The sequence below is a fragment of the Coptis chinensis genome, chromosome 7, assembly GCF_015680905.1.
Source record: "Coptis chinensis isolate HL-2020 chromosome 7, ASM1568090v1, whole genome shotgun sequence".
Classification (NCBI taxonomy): domain Eukaryota; kingdom Viridiplantae; phylum Streptophyta; class Magnoliopsida; order Ranunculales; family Ranunculaceae; genus Coptis; species Coptis chinensis.
In genome coordinates this window covers 84637893-84663649 of record NC_141462.1, presented here as the reverse complement: position 1 = coordinate 84663649, position 25757 = coordinate 84637893, and the positions used below count along the sequence as shown (strand labels likewise).

At 39.4% G+C, this 25757-nt stretch overlaps 4 protein-coding genes across 4 annotated transcripts; all 4 read left to right on the top strand.

Moving 5' to 3' along the window:
- Window positions 1–13430: 13430 nt before the first annotated feature.
- Window positions 13431–15511, top strand: LOC147489510 (putative aquaporin PIP1-4). The gene is made up of 4 exons (XM_086572655.1): window positions 13431–13923; window positions 14057–14352; window positions 14967–15107; window positions 15202–15511. The coding sequence occupies exons 1-4, from the start codon at window positions 13593–13595 to the stop codon at window positions 15295–15297; spliced, it is 864 nt and encodes a 287-aa protein (XP_086428781.1). The 5' UTR covers window positions 13431–13592; the 3' UTR covers window positions 15298–15511.
- Window positions 15512–18128: 2617 nt separating this feature from the next.
- On the top strand, window positions 18129–18557 carry LOC147489509 (uncharacterized). Its single transcript, XM_086574663.1, has one exon. The coding sequence runs from the start codon at window positions 18129–18131 to the stop codon at window positions 18555–18557; it is 429 nt and encodes a 142-aa protein (XP_086430789.1).
- A 1263-nt stretch (window positions 18558–19820) lies between these two features.
- Window positions 19821–20504, top strand: LOC147489508 (uncharacterized). The gene has a single exon (XM_086574662.1). The coding sequence runs from the start codon at window positions 19821–19823 to the stop codon at window positions 20502–20504; it is 684 nt and encodes a 227-aa protein (XP_086430788.1).
- Window positions 20505–20510: 6 nt separating this feature from the next.
- LOC147489507 (uncharacterized) lies at window positions 20511–21454 on the top strand. Its single transcript, XM_086574661.1, has 2 exons — window positions 20511–21288; window positions 21357–21454. Exons 1-2 carry the CDS (start codon window positions 20511–20513, stop codon window positions 21452–21454), a joined length of 876 nt encoding a protein of 291 aa, XP_086430787.1.
- Window positions 21455–25757: the final 4303 nt, after the last annotated feature.

Genomic DNA, 25757 nt, shown 5'->3' with positions numbered 1-25757 from the left:
GGGGAGCAATTTGATTAGTGCCCAATTAAACTAAGTAAGTAATTTGCTTCCAATCACCTGCCAGTAGGCTCTCCGCTCACAATCAAATTTCAGGTCAAGCACGAAAACTCAATGTGTCTATATTCGTATGGTCTGCATTTCATCTGGACCAAGAGTCCACGCTCAAGTCTAATCTACAAATCATTAGCAAGAAGCATATCTTCCATTATGTTACCCCCAAAAGAGATGTCAGTGGACCATTTTGCATTATGTGGACAGTGACCCTTGTTGAGGCATCCCTATATTTGTGATATTGCGTGGTACCGTATACTACTTTGGATGTAGACTGTACCTGTGCCAGCGGCCAGTGCCCAACTTCAATTCCTTGGACACGATAGAGTCCAGAGGTAAACTGTAGCTTTGCAGTGATAACGTCCTCATAGAGAACACAAGAACATTATACTGGAAAATCAATTGTTTTTAAAATTCTAGCTATGCCTGACGGACCAACCTTGTAATTTAGCTATAAACTTATTTTAATTGTCAATTTCTCATAGGGCGATGTTAAAAATTGCAGAACGTGGTGAATTTTTCGGTAATGTGATTATATCATCTTCATGAATCATAATCTTGAGATTTCTTTGTATAAGTATGAAAGTATCACAATTTTGAATCAGTGAACTTTGTCCGATGTAAACAGTAGTATATTAGGATGGTTCGTCTGAAGGGATGCTATAATTTTCCTATTGGAGCTGTACTTTAGCTTCTGATTTCAGGAGAAGTTGAGAACTTCATGCCAGGCACACCCTAATCTTTCCTACGCTGTCCTAAATAACCTCAATTGATCCATAAAGATCTTTGAAAGAAAGTTGATATTCATTCATTCAACTGGAACTATTTCAAAACAGAGATTACGTATAAAGACAGACCAATAATAATGTCGTCATAAGAGCATTTGCAATGCAGGGGGGTTTAAGGGGTTTGTGACTATAGTCACCAGTTTTGGGGAAAAACTGCTCTGCAATGCATAGGTGATTATCTGGTGAATATTTTGCCAAGTTGATTTCAAGGTGAAACTCATCACCGAGATAGTGGCTGACTTGTTAACTTCGGACGGGATGTTGGATTCCGTCTGGATTACAAAACTCACCAGATAGAATCCAACATCCCGTCTCGCTATATTTCTTTTTTTCTAGACGGAATCAAACATCCCGTCCGGAATCCTAACGGCTAGTTCACCAACGGTCAGAAAGTCAGAACAGTAAAAAACGGTCAAAATAAAAAACTTTGGTATATATACAACATTTGTTTCATTTCAACTCACACTTCCAACAATCATATATCATATTTCTTCTTCCTTAAAATTAGTTCTTCAAAAAAACAAAATATCAAATGGCATCAACTCAAGCATCTCATGCAAGTGGTAGCACTCAAGCAAAAGCAAAAACTCACTTTAGCATGTCCGAAGATCAAGCTCTATGTCTTGCTTGGATAAAAATTAGTGAAGACTCCATTGTTGGTGCTTTCCAAAATGCAAAAAACTTTTGGAATCGTGTAATAAACGAGTTCAATCAAGCATGTGGGTCGGATAGGTCTTCCGATTCAATTAGCGGTAGATGGAAATATATTTCAAAAATGATGAACAAGTTCGTGGCAATTGTGAATGCGGTGGAGGCTCGACATGCAAGTGGTACAACAATACAAAGCCGGGAAATTACAACGTTGTCAATTTGAAATTTATTGATTATCTTAGTTTTAGTCTAATTATTTCTGTCTTAGTCTAATTATCTTAGTGTATTTATTATTTCCATTTTAGTTTTAGTCTAATTATTATCTTAATCTAATTATTATTTTAGTTTAATTATTTTAGTCTTAGTGATTATTTTAGTCTAATTATTTCTATTTTATTTTTTAGTTGTCCGAGGCAAGAATGACGTACCAACTATAAGAAAAAATGGCTTTTTCACTTGATCATTGTTACGTTATACTCAAGGATAATCCAAAGTGGAGTAACGTTTTTGAGGCAAAGTCAAGCTGCCCCACAAAGGGAAAAGGTCGCAAAAATGATGGTGAAGATTCAACTTCTAATTCACCAAGTGTTGATGGAGTTGAATTAGAGGGTTCTCAAGAAATAGAGCATCCTCAAGAAATGGAGCGTCCTCTTGGATCGAAGAAAGCCAAGTCCAAGAGGAACCAAGAAAAATCAGTTGGTATGTTGGAGGGATACTTTACACGTTTAGAGAATACATTTTCACAGGATGCAAATGAAACACAAAAATGCTTAGAACTTAGGGAAAGAGAACTTGCATATGGTCAAAGAACTGTGATGGCAAGAGAAGAAAAAAATTGGATTCAAATGGAAAAAAATCAAGTTCAATTGGAAAAAAATCGGCTTCTAAAGATGCAATATGAAGCTAAGATTTTAGCGACCGATATAAATGTCCTCCATCCCGATACCGCTTTTTTAATCGAGCAACAACAAGCTGAAATACGTGTTGAATGGGCAAGGGCTAGAGGTGGTTATAGCTCTAACTAAGCTTATATAATATCTAGCATTTTATTTTAATTAAAGCACTATGTATTTTAATTAATGCACTATGTATTTTAATTTCACTGTCTTTTTAATTAATGAACTATGTATTTTAATTTCATTGTATTTTTAATTAATGAACTATGTATTTTTATCTCACTGTTTTTTTTTAAATTAATGCACTATGTATGTTCTTTTCAATATAATTATTTTCATAGAAATACAATTACCAATAAAATTAAAATACATTGTAATATAGTTCATTAAAACACAACTCATTAAACACATAAGAACTTATTGGAATTACATAGGAAATACATTAGGAAATACATAGAAAATACGTTGGAACTTAATAGTTCACGTTAGGAAATACATAGGAAATACTTTGGAACTTCATAATTCACGTTAGGAAATACATAGGGAATACATAGGGGTACCGGATCTGCTGTTTCTTCAGTGCCAGTCCAATTAAAAACATGCTCAACTAAGTCCTTTTGAAGATTAGTATGTGTAATTTCATTTCTGATCTTATTTCTTGCTTCAATCATCTGATAGACAAAATGAAAGTCATCCTCTTCCTGAAAGAGATCAGGTATTGTTTCTTTCCTCTGACCTTTCCAATTCCAAACTCCACTTTCACGTTCATTCTCAACAATCATATTATGCATTATAATGCATGCCTCATTATGTCTCCAAGAACAACAACACTATGACAACGCGCAGAAGCCTTAACAATATGCTATCGTGCCTGCAAAACTCCAAACGTCCTTTCAACATCCTTTCTTGCAGCTTCTTGACGTTGAGTAAAGATCTTTTTATGCTTATTTCTTGGATAACGAATGGCTTAAACAAATGTGCCCCATTTTGGGTAAATACCATCAGCAAGATAATATCCCATATCGTAGTCATTACCATTCACATTAAATGCAACAACAGGAGCCTCACCTTGCTCTAATGATTCAAAAACATGAGAACGATGAAGCACATTAATGTCATTATGCGAACTTGGTAAGCCGAAGAAGTAATGCCAGATCCAACAGTGTTTGTCTGCAACGGCTTCAAGTATCAAAGTTGGTTCCTTCTTGTACCCTACATGTGTTCCAGCCCATCCACTTAGACAATTCTTCCACACCTAGTGAATACAGTCGATTGATCCAAGCATTCCTGGAAAACCCCTTGCCGCATTTTCAGCTAATATCCTAGCAGTGTCTGCCTCAGTTGGTCGCCTCAAGTACTCTTCCTCAAACGCCATGATTATTGCCTTGCACCAACGCTTCATAGATACATTTGCTGTGGAATCTCCAATTTGTAAATACTCATCCGTTGAATCAGAAGAACAACCAGTTGCTAATTGTGCAACTGCAGCTAGTCCCTTCTGTAACCCAGAAATTGCTTGCCGACCCAATCCATCCACTTTGTCTTTAAAGTAATCGTCGAATCATGCAACAGTTTTCAACATATACATAAAAAGCTCTCTTGTCATCCTGTACCTTCGTCTAAACTTATGAGGAGGCCACCTACAAGGTGTTGTAAAGTAATCCCTCATTATCTTTTGTTTACTGAAATCACCACCATCTCTAAACGTATACTCTCTACCCTTTATAGATCCACCACGTTTGTCTGTATCCACATCTTCAATTTCAATGGCTGCTTGAGTCATTAATGCCCCAGCAGTGGATAATAACTGCAATCTACTCCTCCTCCTTCGCCTCATCATATCATTATGCTCATCTCTTACTCTTTCCATGTAGTCATCTTCAGCGGAAGTACCAGAAGACGACCCGGTAAAACCAGAACACGAACTATTACTACTAGATCCTCCCCATAACCGTTGGTTAAATGCAATTCCTTCTTCTCTAGACATTTTTTCTATTTTTAGCTTGGTTGTGGGGAAGAAGATGGATGTTTGTTTATTTGATCTAAAAGAAAGAAGAGTAAAACGAAATATGAAAGGTAATGTCACATGTGATAGTTCGATTTTGGTCCACTCTCCAATTGACAACACATTTTATCAGATTTTTGTTCACTCTCCAAGTGACAACACATTGTATCCAAATGTTTATCCAAATATATCCTCAATAATTCCAATTTATGGGCCACCATCCATAATTCCAATGTATGGAATAGTAAAAAGCGCAGTGGGATGGAACCATGAACCAGACGGGATGTTACATTCCGTCTCGGTATCCCCATACACTATTCCTATCAGAACCAAACCACCTGCAAAAATTAGTGATATTCCATCAAAATTTTCTGTTTTAACCAAGACATAGGAAATGAGTGAAATGCGAGGTCTAGCCTAACCTACGAACTTTTGGAATGAGTGAAATGAGTTAAACAAATGTGAAATTTTTGGAAACATACGAACTTATAATTTTCTAAAAAAATTTTGCCATAACCTCATTTGTTTTATTGACATATTCATATCCAAAACCTGCTAATATACTTTAGAAATAATAAATAAGACAAACAACAATCATGAACAACACCCAAGTCTAACAAAGAAACTCGGTAAAAAAACTAACTTATAATTTCTGACAAAATTTGGACATAACCTCCTTTGTTTAATGACATATTCATATCCAAAACTCATCAAAAAAAACAACCTGCTAAATCAAAAGTTGTTACAAACAACAATCCCAAACGCCATAAGACAAGTAATGACGCACAGTTACTACAAACTATAAAAAAAATCTACTGAGACCTCCTCTCCCTATGAGAAGGCTCGGTGGAAGAGCTCTCCCCCCTACGTCGTTGTCGCCTCTCTAGTTGAGGTTGAGCTTGAGGTGTGGCACTTGCAGCATTCTCCAACTCTTGCACACGTCTCTGAAACTGCAAAGTTCGATTCCGCTCTTCTTGTAAGCACTCAAAACTGCGACAAGAGGACTCCATGAAGGACGCACACATGGCATAACTGAGAAAGCTGTAGTTAAGGAGCTCCGACCTTACTTCATCCTGTTTAACAAAACAAATGCATGTTAGGGGTTATATATATATAGTGAATAATAATAATAATAAATCATGAATAAATTCAAATCATACTAACCTCGGCTAACTGCTCAAACTGTACTGACAAATCTGCTACCACTGCGGCATCTACTGGTGGAATAGGTATGCTCATATCTTGCCCCTGAGAAGTAATCATGCTCCAGTGCCAAAGGTCATCCTCATCAAATATCTATGGAGTTCTTTGTGGCATCTAAATATCATGAAACACTTTGGGCTGTGACTGTGGCAACTGCACTCCTTCTGGGAAATGAATGTCGGGCCTCAATGCTTCAGAAGTAACCCCTTCAAAATTGGTGCCCCGGAATAACGCACCTAGCAAGAGACCTCGACCAACCCTCTTCCAATACAAGTCATAGTCTCCCGTAAAAATGAAAGCTGATGCGTCTGGCCAATCATTTGGGTTTGTTATATAGTGTGAAAAAGCAGCTGGAAGAATATCAGAGGCTGTCATATCTATGGGTGGTGGGTAAGGTATAACAATCTCTCCAGATACTTGCCGCCAACATCTATCCCCAAGGTACCATGCAATTACTGACCCTATAAGTATCATTCGCCGCTGAGAAAGAAACCTTGCTCTATGACACATATAGGATAGTCTATGGTACTCAGTGTTCTCTGGAACATCTGGAATATCCGCATAAGGGGTCTGAAATATGAAGGACTCGGCCCAAGGTTGCCACTCAATTCGGGTAGCTCCTAAAAGCTCAATCTGTTGACGAGTGTTGTGAATATTATGCGATAGATCCCCATACCCCTCTGCCTACGATGAAGCCCCCATGCTTGAATACGTGGAATCAGGTCATGAGTCTCATCCTCTTCCAACCTCTTCAACACAGGATGCATCACACGAAAATGTTCGTACCACCAATACTAAATCAATAGATAAAATACAATATCAATATCAATATATATATATAAACATGTCAATATTAATAATTAGATAAATAAATGAAATGAAACAATAACTTAATAAATAAGACTTACTGGTATAATCCAAACAAAGCCGCACAAATTGCCTTTAGCGGCTTTCGTCTCAACTGCGAGGTCTAGCCAACAGTAAAGGTATGCCAAGATGGATTGACCCAGTCATAATCCCACATCCTTTCTACGCCCGAGACAAAGCCATCTATCTACCCTATACGTAAATAACTATCAGCATATCCAAATAATACCGCACCAACAAAGTAGAAGAGGAAGGCACGTACATATTCGTGGATCGACTCCTCACCAATATGATAGTCTTTCGGCTTCTCCTTGAGTCTATTCAAATATCTTGAAGTAAACCAACTCATATTTATAGCTCATCCCTGAAACTGCTCATCCGATAATCTCAAAAACCCGTCTTCCTCATCATCTTCATCCAAATCAAAACCTTCAAAGAAACTCATCACCGTAGTAAAAACCTCTAAATTTTCATCAAAAGGAACGACATCTCCATAACCAATTGGGATACCCGTGAGCATTGTGAAATCAAGAGGGGTAATCCCAAGCTCACCCCATGGGAAATGGAATGTGTGGGTTGTTTACCACCACCACTCAACTATCTCAAACAACAACGCTTGATCATTTTGTCCCAAATTATAATTCAAAAAGTTCCCAAATGGTGTGGCGGCTATAATGTTGGTAACCGTGACAAAATTAGGATCCGTTTTTTATTTCATACAACGCCACCACGACACAACATTTGAAAGTGCACAACGCACTTTTCATAGGTGTACTTCCTACATTCAACCAACACGCAATACGATATAATTATAACTAATTGTTTTTTAAAACAATGCGACAAATTCAAACTAATTACACAACAACAAACTTGATATAAACTAACATAAATAATAATAATTAACATAAAAAAAAAATCTAAAACTTACTTGAGACTCCGCCACTCGATTTGCTACGTGTCAAACCGATGTTGACACTAATAGTGGGTGTTCCTCGATTTCACAACGCGGTGGAAAATTGAACCCAAGTTCAATTTTGTCCTCCTCGCCCACATTTTGCGTTCGCGACGACGATCCTTTTTGCCGCTTATTTTTGGATATTTTAAAACTTCCAAACCATCTACTACGCTCTTCATGTGGTGAGGTTGGTGGGGATGCATTGGGGGGTGGAGAAGTATTTATATGAAAATATAAATGTACATAGTATTTTACATATGACTATTTAAATTTACATAGTGATGTCAGCCCGTGTTTTTGGACTTAGGGTGATTTTTTTTTTTTGAAAATTGGGCTCTCAGCTAGGGGTGTAAAACGAGCTGGGTCAGCCCTTAAACCATGAAGCCCATATGACTTGAGGCCCAACTCAACCCTCTTATGTAGCAAGTAATTGGGCCGAGAGCCCAATTTTCCCAAATATTTTCGCCCTAAGTCACTTCAATTTTAATTTTGCCATAAGTCTTATGTAAATTTAAATTTGCATATAAAAAAAAATTATATATGCAAATTTAAATTTACATATGTTGCCTATGTAAAGTTTAATTTTCATATGTAAAATACTATATGTAAATTTAAATTTGCAAATGTAAATTTATATTTTCATATGCAAATTTAAATTACATATGAAAAGGAAACTATGTAAATTTATATTTGCATATGCAACTTTAAATTTACATATGAAAAGAAAATTATGAAAAATTTTCATATGCAAATTTAAATTCACATGGGACTTATGGCGAGATTAAAATTGAAAATGTGTCCTTGAGCCGAAATTAATTATAAGTAAAAAATGATGACGTCAGCCTGGTTTGGGACTTTTGGCAAAATGAAAAATCAAGGTGGACTTATTGCGAAATTCTTATTGGGTTTTGTCCTTGGGCCGTAATCTCTGCTTATGTAGTGAGGGGCGGGTCTATGAGGGTCATTGCTAAAATTGTGAAGCCATAACCCTCACCTCAGCCCTCTCTTTAGAGAGTTGAGGGCTGGCCAGATGTGCGGGTTAATTACTCTCTTAAACTATTTATTTAATGTATAATCCTGCTAAATTAATACGCGATAAATTAATTATCGCGTTTCAATAATAGGTTTACTCAATCTCGACTTTGGTTAATGTACTTAATTAATAATTTTGCTAAATTTTGTAAGATAATAAAATTCAAAAGTTCTGTTCTTAGGTTCTATGTGCTCATGTATTCCATGAATCAACAAGAATAATTGTAGGTTGTAGGTTGTAGAATCAATAAGAATAATTGTAGGTTCCATGAATCAATAAGAATAATCGTATGAGACCAAAAATATGATATGATGTTGTAGGTTGTAGAATAATTTGTGTTTGATCAGTTGAAGATGATTAAAAATTTAATTACCAAATACCAATGATCATATCACATCACTCTGATTTATATTTTATTTTTGCTTATACATAGAGAAGTGACCCAGGTTCATATCCCGACAATGGAACAATTTATTACTTTGAACTAGATTTTTCATGAAACATTAGAGGAACCTACGCAAGGCACTAACTTATGTAAAACATACTTTTCATTTTGCTATTTATACAATTACTTTTTAACAAAATATAAATTACATAGAGAAGTTGTGAGGGCCGCACCTTTGTGCGTCGGGTTGAGAGCCGCCCTCATGCTTTCATATCTAGGCCTTACCTTTCCTTCAAAATGTGAGGGCTGGGCTGACCCTCAAATTGCACGATGGCTTAAATTTGAGGGTTTATTCGGCCCATGGGCTGGGCTGCGCCGAGGGCTTGAGGGCCTTTTTTACACCCTTAGTCTCAGCCCAATTACGTGATTTCAAAATGCCCACTAAACATTAGGGGGTGTTTAGATCCTATTTATTTATTGTCAATAAACATTTATCAGTGAAAAAACATTTTTTGAAAAAATAAACATTTTTGGTCTCTATTTTTGTAGAAAGTAGTTTTTCACCCAAAAAACATTTATTGGTAAAAAAACATGTTTTATGATAAATAGCAAAAACTTGTTTTTCAAGTTAAAAAACAAGTCCCTATAAATGTCAGTATGGGTGCTTCTAACAGAGGAGGCTCAACTGGTACAGTATCATATGAGAAAGACTTATAAATGTCTTGGCAGTTGGGACTCCAGCGATGAACATTTTGGAGTTAGCTAATGCGAGCGAAGGAGAATTAGAAGATGGTCTCCTTGAACCCGAACCCGAACCTGAATTATTTGTAGATCATATTCCTAAAAGTACATCAGAGTATACAACACAGTCTAAAGATCAAAGCGATTGGAGTGTTGTGAATCCAAAAAGAAGCAAAAGAATACAAGAGCATTCTTCGGGAGAAGTAGAGCCCACTTTTGCAATGATAAAAAAGGTAAAGTCAATAGTTAAAAACAAAAGGATGAGGAATCTTGAGGACTACACCAAAGAGTTTTGGGATGACACTCTAGGACTCACTTATGTGTGTTGTGCTTGCGAGGGTTTCTTTTGTGACTATGAGAAAGCGCAGACTTATCTTAGGAAAGATCATCCAAAGATAGTGAAGCAATTAATGGCCAAAAAGTAAGAGAATGAAATAGCATTGCAATCACTTCATTCTTGATCGAGGACCCATTGTGATATGTGTAGCTAGTGAGTAATCTCATCTATGTCAAGCTTGTTGTTTGTTGATTTTGTAAGGCTTTGTGTGTTTCCCTAATGATCTAACTCTTAGGGAGGCTTTGTAAGATTCAACGTTCAATAAACACAGGTGGGGGTTTGCCTTAACCCCATAACCATTTCCAAAAAAAAAAATAAATAAATAAAAAACAATTTTTTCTTCTCACTTTCTCATTGGGTGCATATAGATTGCGGGTGCCATTCTTGAAAAATATCAAGATATGCCGAGATATTTCACGCAGTATTACGAAATTTACTTGTTTGATAAAATAGCTTTTAAGAAAAAAAATCTCAACTAAACATGTTTATTCAAAAATTATTTTTAGAAAAAATATTTTTTCAAAAAAAAAACATTTTGAGAAAAACTGATCTTTTTAAAAAATGAGATCCAAATCCCCACTTATTATTATTTTTTTGATTTATTTGCTTGGTAAGCTTAAATTCTATTAAAAAAAATTGAAATATTTGGGATGTCTGTGCGCCACACAAACCCTGAGAAATCAACTGGATCCGCATTATATTTCAAGAAAAAAGGGTCCTTATCACTGGTAGGATCATTAGAATTGACTGCATTACACAAAATTGAATTTCTTAGTGATGGTCGGCTATACATTTATATATTTATTCTCTTTAAGCCTTAATAATCGATGCATGCCTTCATCAACAAAATTTTCTCTTTTGTAATTACAGATATATTGTTTGAAATATTAAATGAAACGTTTAGCCACTCCCTGAAATATAAAATTTCAGCACATTATATGAATTATTAAAAAAGCATGCATGCGACGGCGGGATGTGTTAATAATAAGTATAGAAATGAGTTTCATATCATTGAATGGGCACCTCATATTATGAAAGATTAGGGAGCCTAATCTGGATATGTTACAATAATCTCATGGAGCATACACATTATGTCACATTAAGATTATACTGAGTAATATGCTTAGTTTACACGATTAAATTAATCGTATAGTTGGATATCAAGCTTATCACCAGAGAAAAATCGCAGGCTGTGACAGCACCGTTGTTCCTTTTGTACAGTTAATCATAGATTAGACGAGAAAGAAAACAAAATCGATCAAGGTGGAAGATGGAGCTGTCTTTGTCGACCCGACCGGCCCACGTTTCTTAAATTTTTGTATTTTCATAAATAAATATAGCTAGAGAATATGGCCAAATGAAGTGAGGATTCTTATCAGTGAGAACTGAGAAGACAACAACAATATCACAAGAAGCGAAAAATCAATTGGTTTTTATTCTCTGCAGTACAATTTCACTGTCTACAACTTAATTTATTTATGTAGTTAGGTTGTACCAAGGTTCAAAATATCGATATCGATAAATATATCGGTGTACTCAAAAACCGATATATATCGGATATATCGGATATATCGGATATATATATTTTTTTGGTGATTAGTCCAAACTATTTAAAATATCGGAAATATCGGATATATCGGAAATATAATATCGGAAATATCGGAAATATATCGAAAATATATTGGAAATATCGGATTTATATTAAAAAATGGTCAAAAAGTCAAACGATATATATCGTAAATATCGGATATATCGATTATATCGGCGATATAAACTTTTATATCGGAAATCCCGATATATATCGGAAAAATAAGGATACTATATTCGGTGGATATATATCGGAAATATCGATATCGGTGTACTAAAATACCGATATATATCGGCGATATATCGGATATATCGTCGATATTTTGAACCTTGGGTTGTACATTAAAAATGGAAACTAAACCTCTTTTTCTTATGTTTTTCCATACACTGGCAATCTGACATTGATTGCCAACCATGTTGGCCAGAGTGGCTTCATAATAATCTTTATACTGAATTTGCTAACAGAAATTACGATTGGAATCAAATCATAAGCAAAGGTTTGGCTTTTTCTAGTAAAATCATAATCATTTTGGGAGCTATATTTACATATTGTTTATTGGCTAAATCTACCCTGCGCAAGGCGTACCATACGCTGTGAATTCTGGGCCACTCATGCCAGGGGTGCGTGTGTATTGGACGGCTGAAGTACTGAATCCAACAGCCCATATTATTAAGTAAAGTACAGCATATATAATTCTTCTTATTGTGACATTATCGAAAAAAAAAAAACATATATAATTCTGCGTTCATGTGCCGAGAGAAGATACTAGATTACTAGGTACGTGAAATTGCATTTAAGCCCACACAATCTTACCGCAAAGTTGCCAAAATCTCATAAATACCCACGAACTGTAAGAAGTTTCAATTAATGCACTAGGTCGAATGTGATAGCCAGGTTTTGGGAACTCTCTCTCTACTATGGAGTAAGCAATTTATGATATCTCTATTTGTTTAATTTAGAAACATCTCCCTCATAAAAATTAGAATAATCTCTCTTTTATTAATAATTTAGAATAACTTTTCTATTGTCATTTAAATTATATAATTATCTCTCATTTCTCTCACTTAAATTAGAATAAAATTTTTTTATTAATAATTTAGAAAATCTTTCTAAATGTCACTTAAATAACATTATTATTTCTTATTTTAAAAAAAAAATAAATGAACTTTTCATATATAATTATAATTACTAATTACAATTAGAATCCAAATAAACCATACTAATTATCGATTTTGAACCACGAGTTTCAAGACTTTAGAAAAAAAAAAAAAATCAATATGTAGCACGGTTTGCATACTTGTTAATATTGTATACCAAGATCTCTGTTACTTACTGCAAAGATAAATATGAAACATCCACAATTTTCATGTGAAATCGGATGATTTGCCAAGGAAATGAAAAGTTATTTTTATAAATCATTTCAACTATGCGTTATTAGAACCATACATTATCATATAGGCAGATTCGGGCAGATTACAATTGCAAATATTTATCAAATATGACAATAGGGTTATATAGCAAATATCCACATTCCACAGTGATACGTCTCTCGCAGTTCAGCACTACTTGAGTAATACGTCTCTCGCCTCACCTAGACCCACAGGTCCCAAACGCTTGTGTCATAGCATTGCCTAGACGGCTAGACCCTGCTACTAGTACTAATTTTTACATAAACAGGTACAAGTTCAATAAATGCAAATTTAATAAGTGATGATTTTCTGTAGATGAATAGTAGGCTGAATTTGGAGCTTGCTACTTAGGACAGTACCGAACCCAATGTGGTTAGTCCTGACTCGTGACCGACCAATTGAATAACTTAGTAGGAAGTAGCCAGAGAAATGTCACAATCTACATTGTGAAGGGTCGGTCACAGAAGTAGACCCACCACCAATCCAACTCCATTTCTCTTCCACCCATTTCATCACCATACGCAAATAAGAAAAAAAACATAATTATGAAACACTCATATATGTCCCACCACCATTCGTCCATTCCCTCTATATAATAACATTGAAACTCAGAGTCACTCAGAAAAGTCGTTAGTCTTGAAACCTAAGCAAGAAAGAGTGAGTGTGAGAAGAAGAGGAAAAAAATGGAAGGTAAAGAAGAAGATGTGAGCTTGGGAGCTAACAAGTTTTCAGAAAGACAACCACTTGGTACCGCAGCTCAAACTCAAGACAAGGACTACAAGGAACCTCCACCGGCTCTCTTGTTTGAACCAGGAGAACTTTCATCATGGTCTTTTTATAGAGCTGGAATTGCTGAGTTCATGGCTACATTTCTCTTTCTTTACATCACCATTTTAACTGTTATGGGTGTTAAAAGATCTACGAGCAAGTGTACAACAGTTGGTATTCAAGGTATCGCTTGGTCTTTCGGTGGCATGATCTTTGCTCTCGTTTACTGCACAGCTGGAATTTCAGGTAAATGACAATTTAACATGGTATTAGAGCCTTTTTTTGTTAGTCCACTGGTTTAGGTCTGTTTTGGATGGCATCTTTTATGAGGTCTCGCGCATAATTTGTATTTAAAACAAAATTAAATTTGTATTTACAGGGGGTCACATAAATCCGGCTGTGACTTTTGGGCTGTTGTTGGGGAGGAAATTGTCGCTTACACGTGCCGTGTGGTACATAGTGATGCAGTGCCTTGGTGCTATTTGTGGAGCTGGTGTTGTTAAAGGATTTCAACCTAGTGAGTATCAGCTGCGTGGAGGTGGAGCTAACACTGTTGCTCATGGTTACACTAAGGGATCTGGTCTTGGTGCTGAGATTATTGGTACCTTTGTTCTTGTGTACACTGTTTTCTCAGCTACTGATGCTAAGCGTAACGCCAGAGACTCACATGTCCCTGTAAGCGCTCTCCCCACTTCAACCCTTTCAAGTTTCAACTAGTAAAAAGCTAAAATTTCGACATTTTTTAGAACTTAGAGCAGACTACATTAAAGCAAGTGGCGGAATATACATGATATATTGTGCCAAATTCATGAAAAACTGAAAATACATTATATAATTTGTCACTTGTCAAAATTTTAGATGTCTGCATAGAAATACTCTTATTGGATTTCGAAAGAAGTTGCTCAATACTTTTTTCTTTAAAGTTGCTAGTTGCTACAAGCCTAATCCCCCGACTCCCCACGATTCCACAACTGCAAGAGTCCTTTGGATAGACATTAGTAGACAAAAGTTTAGATAAATATCGAAAATAAGCCGAGATGTCGAGATTATAAGTTCAGAGAAAATGGAAACCCAAAGTTGTCAAAAACCAAATTTCCGATCAATCAAAACTGACCAAAAAGAAATTCTGATCAATTTGACGAAATTTCGATAAACTGAGTTCACTGAAGGCTGAAGTGGTCACCGAATTGCCAAAAAGCTTCAATTATGGAGTTTTGGCCCTATTGTGTGGCATAATTTTTTTTTCTGTTTATATTATTTTCATGGTATATTAATTTTGGGTGCAACAGATATTGGCTCCACTGCCCATTGGGTTTGCTGTGTTCTTGGTCCATTTGGCAACCATCCCAATCACAGGAACTGGCATCAACCCAGCAAGAAGTCTGGGTACTGCGATCATCTATAACAGGGACGACGCTTGGGATGATCATGTGAGCCTCAATTTTATTTAAACCGTATGTTTTGATTATTTTCTGTATGATTTAATTGATGATCAAAATATGATTTGGTATACTTTTGATGCAGTGGATTTACTGGGTTGGTCCATTTATTGGAGCAGCACTTGCAGCATTGTACCACGTGGTAGTGATCAGGGCCATTCCATTCAAATCCAAGTCATAGTCATGTTGAAAGTGGTGACGGAGAAAAACTTGTGTCTGTGGCGTTGCTATGTCTAGTCTTTGTATGCAAGAGTTGCTAGTGTCATTTTAGTTCGGTTATTTAATCTTCAAATCAATGTAGCACTCGATCTTTGGTTTCATCATTTCTGTAAGGCTTTTAAGTTTTATGTGACTAGAAAAGTAATGGAGTGCGTGGGTAGTGCCTTAGTGGGTTCTGCGAAGTTGTCATGATGCTGTAAATTGTACAAATGCAAGTCCAAGGATACTCCATGGACCGCTCACACAATCACACCTACCCTTAAACCACGTGCTTCAATAATTTTTTGCCTTCTCAATGGAAGAAGAAGTTTTGTATTCTTAAATATTTGGTGTTTAAAATTTGGATAATTTCCGAATTAGACACATATAATGCAGTGTGCCAATTAGGTGCCAAATGGCAACACAACACATTTTATCAGTACCGGTGGTGGAATATCATCAGCTCTTTGCACTAAGTTACTGTCAAGTGTCTAATTGGAAACACATTGACATTTAATAGGGAAATTTCCCTTAATATTTTTAAGGCCAACTGCTAATGTTGTAGCAAGTTTAGCATAGTTTATCGAAAACTAAAAGTATGCGTGTCAGTCAAGATTATCCAATGTTTAGCATTGAGCACTCCATGGAGTCAAAAGTCAAACGTAAACCACTAACTTCTTTTACACTTGTTTAAAACTTAGTTGGTAGTTGTTCACTTGCTCTTGTTTGTTCTTCAAACTTGATCACTTCTCCAAACCATAACTGGAGAATTGAAATGAAAATGGCAGCATCACAACCTCCAGCCTATTTCCACAAATTTTAGTCCATTGTAGTAAACCAGCTCCATTTACTATGCACCGCTCTTCTGGTAAGAACCACAACCCAAATATACTTACTGTAGCGACCCAATTTATGATGGCCGGCGGTCCGGCGGATAACGGATTCAGAAAGAGGACATACAGTGGGGTGAGAAGCATTCTAGAAGGGCCGCGGACATAAGAGTTAAGTATGAAGGCTGAGAACTCAGAACCGACAGTAGAGAGCCGTGACTTGACGGGATAGCTGACTTGGAGTTGTACCATCGGGACACGTGCTCAGCAGGAGCACAGGAAAAACCCTAGGGTCATACGGTAACCCTCCACGCAGCAATCAATGGACCGAGAGATAGAGGGACATGTGGAGGGCCTAAGAGAGAGATGAGGGATTATAAATAGAACAGGAGAGGAGGAGAGAAAGATAGGTCACAACATTTGGCGCCGTCTGTGGGGAACAAGAGTGAAAAATAGTGAGATGGCAACAAAAAAAAGAGTGGGTCGACCGAAAAAAACGACGGTCACCGAGATGGATGTGGAGTCAGTAAGGAGTAAAGGGGAGGAGCAAGGTAGGGAAGAGACAGTAATGTCAGAGGCGGAGGAAACAAGGTTGTTGCATGAGGAGATAGCGAGGTTGAGAGAAGAAAATGAGAGGTTAAGGAGAGAGAAAGAGACAATAGAGGAGTTGAAAAGGGAAGTGTCGGGAGCAGAGAGAGAGGAGGAAGGGGGAACAGATGCTGAAGAACAGACGGTGGTGTGGTTCACTAAGGAGCAAGTAAGAGAAATGATTGCCAGTGATCTGAAAGGTAGTCTGGAACAGGCCAAGGGCATGGGAGGTGCGGCAAGTCAGGTGGTGGCAGGGTTGAACCGCAACCCACTGGCAGGCGCAATTTGGAAGTCGGAGGTGCCGAAGAGGTTCAACCAGCCAAGGTTTGAGAGGTACGATGGGACTGGAGACCCTGCTGACCACATTCATCACTTCTGGCAGCAGATGCCGTTGTGGCAGGAGCCGTGGTATGACGGGCTGAGATGTATGATGTTCCTGGCAAGCTTAAAAGGGGGAGCATCTGACTGGTATTATAGATTACCTTCTAAGAGTATTAATAGCTTTAAGGAGTTGGAGCAGGCGTTCATTGACCATTTTATACACTAGAAGAAGCGTGTTGTGGACATCACGGCCTTGTTCAACGTAAGGCAGAGGTCCGCTGAATCGGTAAGGGACTTCTTGTGTAGATTCAAGGCGGAGACCTTGAAAGTAGAGAATCTGGACAAAAGAATGGCGGTGATAGCTTTCGAGAGAGGATTACGTCCGGGAACGAGGGTGCATGAGTCGGTAGCCAAGAATGAAATTGCAACATTACAGGATCTATACCCGAGGGTGGAGAAGTACATCAGGTACGAAGACACCATGCAGAAGGAGGTGAGAAGGCTAGGGAAGGCGGTGTTATCGCTGGAAAAAGGCGAGGGGCGTCGGCGATATGAGTCCTCGGACAAAGGGGGCAGCGGATACCAAGGATATTCGTCGCGGCCCGAGAGGAGCAGAGAAGAGGCTAGGAGGGAGAGTCGAGACAAAAAGCCCTATCGTGAGGTAGAACAAGTGCCACTGAACAAGTCGTTAAGCGAGATACTACCGTTGATTCAGAATTTGCAGGGGTATGAGGGTCCGCGAACCAAACCAGTGGAGGTACGAGGTAGACCCTATTGCACCTATCATCAAATACACAACCATGAGATGGACGGCTGCTACGCGTTGAGATGGTTGATTCAGAGGATGATAGGAAAGGGGTTGTTGAAGGAGTTTATAATAGAAGAGGAAAAGGTAGAGCAAGCACTGACCCAGGGGAGGATATTGGGGACGATCAACGTGATCTTCAGTGGAGAGATATTGAGCCACAATGCACACCGAGATAGAATACGGCGGGCGGCAAGCATACAGTAGGTCCATGAATCAGCAGGACATTCGCGGGCGACCTCCTGGTCCGCGAATGGAAGGGGAAGCATAATGTTCATCGATGCGGACCTTCAGGCCATCGATTCCCCGCATGAGGATGCGTTGGTGATCACAGTGGCGATGGGAAATTACATGGTGAAGAGGGTGTTAGTAGACTGCGGCAGTGCAGTAGATTTATTGTTTAGAGGGACAATGGAGAAAATGAAGATAGAAAGGAAGCAGTTGAGACCCTCACTGATGAATTTGTATGGGTCCAATGGAAGTATGACGGAACCTTTAGGGGAGCTTCTGCTCCCAGTGACCACGGGACCAGTTACAGTGTTCTCGAGGTTCAAGGTGGTGGATACCTACTCACAATACAACGCCATCCTGGGAAGGAGGTGGATTCACAAGATGAAAGCAGTCCCCTCTACATACTACCAAGTGATCCGATTCCCTACTCCTACCGGGGTATATGAGGTCCATGAGGGATCGGTGTGACTAAAAACGATCACCGTGAGTACAGTGAAGAGATTGATCCGTGGATCAGAGGAAGATACTTCGCGTTCCAGGAAGAGGTAGCCATAGCAATTACAGTTCACCGTCGGGGAGTGGTCGGCGGAGTCAACAGAGGGACCGAAGACCTTAGATGAGATAGAGGTAGTGAATTTGGGGGAAGGCGACGAGGAGAAGTTCACATCAGTGGGGTCCAGTTTGTCTGAGGAATGGAATGTTAAGTTAGTACAGTTTTTGTCTTCCAATAAAGATGTGTTTGCGTGGATGATTGAGGAGGTCACCGGATTAGACCCAGAATTCGCATGTCATAGGTTACATATGAGGGAAGATGCTAAGCCAATAAGACAGAAGATGCGAGGAATTAGACCGAAGTACGCCAAAGGAATTCGCGAGGAGGTCGTGATGTTGAAGGGGGCAGGTATAATACGAGAGATGTCGTTTACCGACTGGTTGTCAAATGTGGTCGCGGTGCCTAAGAAGAATGGCAAGGTACGTATGTGTGTCGACTTCACTGACATGAATTCAGAATGTCCCAAGGACAGCTACCCTATGCCGAGAGTAGACGAGCTGGTAGATAGAACTGCAGGGTTGAAAATATTTTCCTTCATGGACGCATCAATGGGATATAACCAGGTTGCTATGTATGGGCCAGATCAGGAGAAGACAGCCTTCGTGGTGGAAGGCGGTACATATTGCTATACTAGAATGCCGTTTGGATTGAAGAACGCCGGGGCTACATTTCAGCGGCTAGGGGAGAAAATATTTGAAAACAAGATCCGAAAGGGAATTGAGATTTACATAGATGACATGGTGGAGGAGAGCATGTCAGAGGAAGAACATTTAGAGGGTTTGAAAGAGACGTTCAGTATACTGCGGTCGTACAATTTAAAGTTTAACCCAGAGAAGTGTACGTTTGGCGTTACTACGGGGAAGTTTCTGGGGTACATAGTTACTTACCGGGGAATAGAGGCCAATCCCAAGCAGATAAGAGCCCTAGTGGAGATGCCGTCGCCTCAGGACGTCAAAGAGGTGCAGAGGCTTGTAGGAAGGGTCGCGGCTTTGAATAGGTTCATCTCAAAGTTATCGAACAACTGTAGGCCGTTGTATCGGTTGTTGAGAAACACTCCAGATTTCGAATGGACCGCGGAATGCGAGGAGGCGTTCTAGGAGTTGAAGAGTTATCTAGGTAAGGCCCCTCTGCTGTCGTGGATGGAACAGGGAGAAAAATTATACTTGTATTTAGGGGTCATGGAGTATGCAATTAGCTCAGTACTAGTCAGAATTGTGGGTAAGTTAGAAAAGTCGGTGTACTTCCAAAGTAAAACATTGCTGGATGCCGAGACCCGATATAGCATAGTCGAAAAATATGCCTTGGCATTGGTGTTCTCTTCCCTGAAGTTGAAACCATACTTTGAAGCGCACTTTGTAGTGGTGGTGACAAATTTGCCTTTAAAGCAAGCATTAAAAGCAGAAAAATCTGGGAGGATGCTGAAATGGGCAGTAATGTTGAGTTCTTACGAGATACAATATCATATCAGAACAGCGGAGAAGGCACAGGCGGTGGCAGAATTCTTAGCAGAGTTTCCAGTGGAGGATCCTACCTGGGGAGAAGAGATGATCATAGAGTCGGAGAAGATCATTGAACAGGACTGGTTGGACCCCTGGGATCGGAGAAATGGGTGGAGAGTGTTCGCCGATGGGTCAGCCATAGACACTTGCAGTGGGGTAGGAGTGGTGCTGGTCACGCCGGAGAACAACAAAATGGAGCTAACTATGAAGTTAGGGTTTGCGGCATCCAATAATGAAGCAGAGTATGAGGCGGTAATAGCGGGTATGAGAATGGCAGAGGATGTGGGGATAAAAGAGCTGACAGTGTATACGGACTCGAATTTGGTAGTGTGCCAAGCAAATGGGGGGTTTGCTGCGCGATGACCGCGGATGGTAAAATATTTGAAAGTGCTGCAAAAGAGGGCTGCCAGGTTTGCAAAGATCAAGTTCATACATCTGGGTCGCGGCGAGAACAGACATGCCGACGTCTTATCATACGTGGTTGCCGCAATTCCTGGGTCTGAAGAGAGAGTGATAAAAATAAAGCGACTGGAGAAACCTAGTACAGAGGAAGTGGAAGAGGAAGGGGTTGAGATATGTCAGGCCGAGGAGGAAGAGGGGGGTTGGATTAAGCCCATCAAGAGTTTTTTGTCTGGGGACGTGGTGAAAGATAAAAAGGAGAAAAAGAGATTGGAGCAGATTTCTCGGAGGTACGTACTAATAGAAGGGGAGCTGTATCGAAAGAATTTTAACGGGCCTTTGTTGAAGCGTCTGGGGCCGAAGTTAGCCCTAGAGGTGCTGACGGAGTTACATAGGGGAGACTGTGGAAGTCACTTAGCGGGCAGAACAATGGCGCACAGATTGATAACGCAGGGCTACTTTTGGCCACACATAAAGGGGAATGCCGTGAACTACGCTAAGCGATGTGAAAAGTGTCAGAGATTTGCTCAGATGATCTTTGTGCCAGCGGAACCACTACATAGTGTGTCTAGTCCGTGGCCTTTCGCAATGTGGGTAATGGATATAGTGGGTCCACTACCCATGGCTAGCAGCAAAAGGAGCTTCATGTTGGTGGCCACAGACTATTTCACCAAGTGGATTGAGGCAGTGGCCCTGCAACAGGTCAAGGAAGTACAAGTGATCAAGTTCTTATGGGAGAATATCATCTGTAGATTTGGGTTGCCATATATTATCATAGCGGACAATGGAACCCAGTTCACTGGATCCAAAGTGCAGGCGTTCTTACAAGCATACAAGGTGAAGCAGGGGGTTCTCAGCTCCATACAATCCAGAAGGCAACGGGCAAGCAGAATCTTCTAGCAAGACCATTATGAACAATCTCTTTTCCTTCTCTTTTGACTCTCTTTTCCTTCTCTTGATTCTCTCTCTCATTTCTTCATTTTATCTAATTCAAGCCCAGCAACCTTATGCAAGGAGCAAGGAAGATCACCACAGATTGTGGTAATACAGATAACACAACTTCTGCACTTGGATTTTATGTGTAAAAGGGCTTTTAGGTCTTTTTAACTTCCTTTTTCCTTTTTGGGTAACTTTAGTTCTAATTACAGCAATTGTGAGGGATAAGGTTGGCTCGGGAGAGGAAAACTTTCCCCTCGAATGGGTTAGCCAGCCTCCACCGGCGGTTAACCCCCTCTTTCCGGCATAACTCGTATGCTTTCGAGCATGGATATCGATACTCCTAATAACGAGCAATCGTTACAACATAAAGATCCAGTCTTTTGCCCATGGGACTTTCTAGATGGGTGTTCAAGCAATAGCAAACAAGCAAATCCAAGAAGCCCTACTGAGAGTGTAATAGTCGAAGAGGTAGATGTTACAACGCCTCAACTGACAAACATAACCAAGAAATCATATGCAAATGCTGCAAAAGTTACCTATGGAAGGGATGTGGATACCTCAACGCTGCCTACACCGGGTCGACAAGGTGACTATCCCACAATCACAATCCAAGCTTCTGAAGTGGATAAAGGCCTAGACTTCTGTAAACTTGCATTGGTTGGCAGAGTAGATCTATCACGATGCAATATGAGCGTGGTTAATGATAAAATCAAACAATTGTGGGCTCCTAAGGGTGAATGGCAAGCTTCACCATTAGGAAAAGGATACATTATGTTCCGCTTCACTGATGAGGCCGACTACAATAGAATCTGGGGGCAAGGAACCTGGGTTTTTGGTGATCAGGTGTTAAGGTTGTCTAAATGGACACCCAATTTCTCAACTAATAAGGAAAATCATTCGAATGCGCTGGTGTGGATCAGATTTCCAGGACTCAGTCTTGAGTACTGGGAGATTAAAACAATTCTCTCGCTTGCTAGAGCAATTGGCAGACCAATCCATACTGATGAAACAACAGCAAAAAGAACACTAGGATATTATGCTAGTGTCTTAGTTGACCTTGATTTAACAGAGAAGATCCCAGAGAAAATTTGGGTGGAGGTAGAAGGAAGAGACTAAATTCTGGCAAAAGGTGGACACTGGAAAAATACCGAAATTCTGCAATCATTGTAAGAGGTTAGGTCACCTGGTAACTGAGTGTAGAATTCTCAAGGATGCATTCAGCAAAGAGAATGAGCAGTCTAAAGAGAAGGATCTCTCGGGTGAAAAAGAACAACCTATAACCGAGGGCATGCAGAGAAACCAGAGAAGAAGATGGAAGAGGAAAAATAAGAACGCTGGGGGTGTTGGAGGAGAACAACAGGCAACTCAAACTTCGGTCAAATGTGGTTACTCTAAACAACTTCGGTCCTGAGAATGTTTTGGGTGAGACACCGGTAACTCAAGACCAAGTACAGATAGAGGTGCAGTCAGTACATGGTGAACAAGTAGTTGCTCCTACAGAAGTGCAATCAGTGCATGGTGAACCAGTAGTTGAGTCTACAGAGGTACAGACAGTACATAGCGATGATCATGCAGACGAGGTGCAAGAAGAAACCATACAACATGTGGAATCTGACTTACCAAATGAGACTGATGTTGTACAATCAGAACAGCATGAGGGATTAGATGAAATCCTGGAAGTGGACAGAGGTCATGTGGAACAAGCTGAGACAATTATGACAAAAAGGGTCACTCCAGTAATGGCAGAGAATTTTACTTCAGTAGTGGCAGAGAATGTCACTACAATGGCTCCAACACTGGTGGAGCGTGAGGCTGGTCCTAGCTCACCATATAAAGGATTGGAAATCAGTAACCAATTCCTCATACTTCAGAATAAAGAGTTGGATGGGGATAGCCACCCTATGGAACCTCAGGAAAAAGCAAGGACTAGCATTCAATGGACTGATATTGTGGAGAAACAGGCTCTAAAAGATAGTCCGAGGTGGAAAAAAAAAAGGTAAGAGGGGGTCGTATGTGCCTCCTGTTGCTAAGGTGCAGAATCCTAATCACAATTCTCAATGAAGATCCTCTTCTGGAATATTAGGGGTGCCTTAAAGATTACAGCTAGAGATAGATTGAAAGAGTTGATCAGTACTAATAAGCCGGATGTTGTTTGTTTGGCTGAGCCCCTCATTAGACCTCAACTAAATGTGATTAGGTCCTTTAGTATCAATTTTTTTGAAGAGTACATTCTGCACAATGATTGCCCTAGCAGAATGGGTAATATCTGGGTTCTGGCCAAGAAAGGAGTGAAGATGTCGCTTATTTCTTCCTTGGCCCAGCAAATCACTGTAATGGTGGAAGATTGCATACTATCTTTTGTTCATGCAAATTGTTTGCTAGTTAATAGACGACAGCTTTGGGATGAGTTGAAGTTGGTGTCCACAGTGTTACCTTGGCTAGTCATGGGTGATTTTAATGTGGTTCTGAGAAACGAGGAAAAGAAAGGAAAAAGGCCACCTAGTAGAACAGCTATGAAAGAATTTCATGAGGTTGTTAGCACAAATAAACTTTTTGAAAGCCACTGGAGGGAGTCCAGTTTACATGGTGTAACAACCAGTGGGGTCCGAACAGAGTCCTTTCAAAGTTAGATAGGGCCTTTTACAATGAGGCTTGGAATCATAAGTTCTCAGGCTGGAAGTATAAGGTTGGTGCTCGACAAGGCTCAGACCACTCTCCACTTATGGGAGTGCATCCTCTTATCCCCAAACCCAAGATACCTTTCAGATTCAATAAGATGTGGACTTCACACCCTTCCTTTTTAAATTTGGTTGCGTATAGTTGGAATCAAGATATGATAGCTGCACCAATGGTTAAAGTGATGAAAAAGCTCCAAAGATTGAAAGAGGACCTTAAGAAGTGGAATCGGGACATTTTTGGGCATGTAGATGATAATATAAGAAGAGCTCAAGAGGATTTACTCATATCACAAGTTCTGGCTGATCAACACCCTGAGGATGAGCAAATTACTGCTACAGTTGTTCAGAAAGAAATAGAGCTTGATGCAGCAAGAGTAAATAGAACTTCTTTACTCAGGCAAAAGAGTAGAACTCACTTTGAGGACGATGGTGATAGAAATTCAGCATACTTCCACAACATGTGCAAAATTAGACAAGGAGCAGCCATTATGATTGAGATCATGACTGAAGATGGGATAGTGCTAGCTGAACAGGACCTTATCAAGGGCCATGTTGATTTCTACACAAAGAAATTCAAGGAAAGCCAGTTCAGGAAGATTTAGGCCTACTGAGTTTAGTTCCTAACCTGATTTCTGAAGAAGATAACTACTCTCTTGATAGAACCCCTTCTTATGAGGAGATTCAACATGCTGTGTTTAGTATGAAGACAGATAGTTCACCGGGCCCCGATGGTTTCCAAGGACACTTCTATCACAAATGTTGGAGCATAATCAAACAAGATATATGTGTTGCAATACAATCATTTTTCATCCAAGGTTGCCTACCTAAGGGAATGAACTCCAATTTCATCTCTCTTATTCCAAAGAACAAAAATGCACAGAAGCTTAGCCAATACAGGCCTATCTGTATGAGTAACTTCTCATGAAGATTATAATGAAGTTACTCCAGTTAAGACTCAATGATGTGGCTGGGAAACTAATCACTCTTGAACAGATAGGTTTTGTTCCGGGAAGAAGTTCTTAGTCTATAGCCATGGCCTCAGAATTGATGAATGAGCTGAAGTAGAAAAGATATGGGGGGTCGGTGGCACTGAAGCTGGACATCACCCAAGCTTATGACACAATGAGCTGGGACTTCCTATGTCAGGTTATGCTTAAACTTGGTTTTTCCTCGATGTGGATCAGGAGGATCAAAACTATTATAAGTTCAGCACTCATTTCTATTCTGGTAAATGGTGGTCCTGTGGGGTACTTCCCAATGAGCAGAGGACTAAAGCAAGGGGACCCACTGTCCCTATTGCTCTTTGCTATTGCTGAAGATTCTTTGAGCCGAACCCTCCTTTACTTAAGGAGTATGAAGCATGTGAAGCCAATGGTCTCTATCAAAGGTGTCCATGCTCCTAGTCACATGCTTTTTGCCGATGACATCATTGTGTTTGCAAATGGAGATATTTGAGGGCTCAGAAAAATAAATTATATTTTGGAAAGATACCAACGAGCATCCGGCCAATATGTGAACAAAGAAAAAAGTAAATTTTTTTTTGGAGGCTTCACTCAAGCAAGAAAGGAGACAGCCATGCAGGAGTTGAATATGAAAGAGG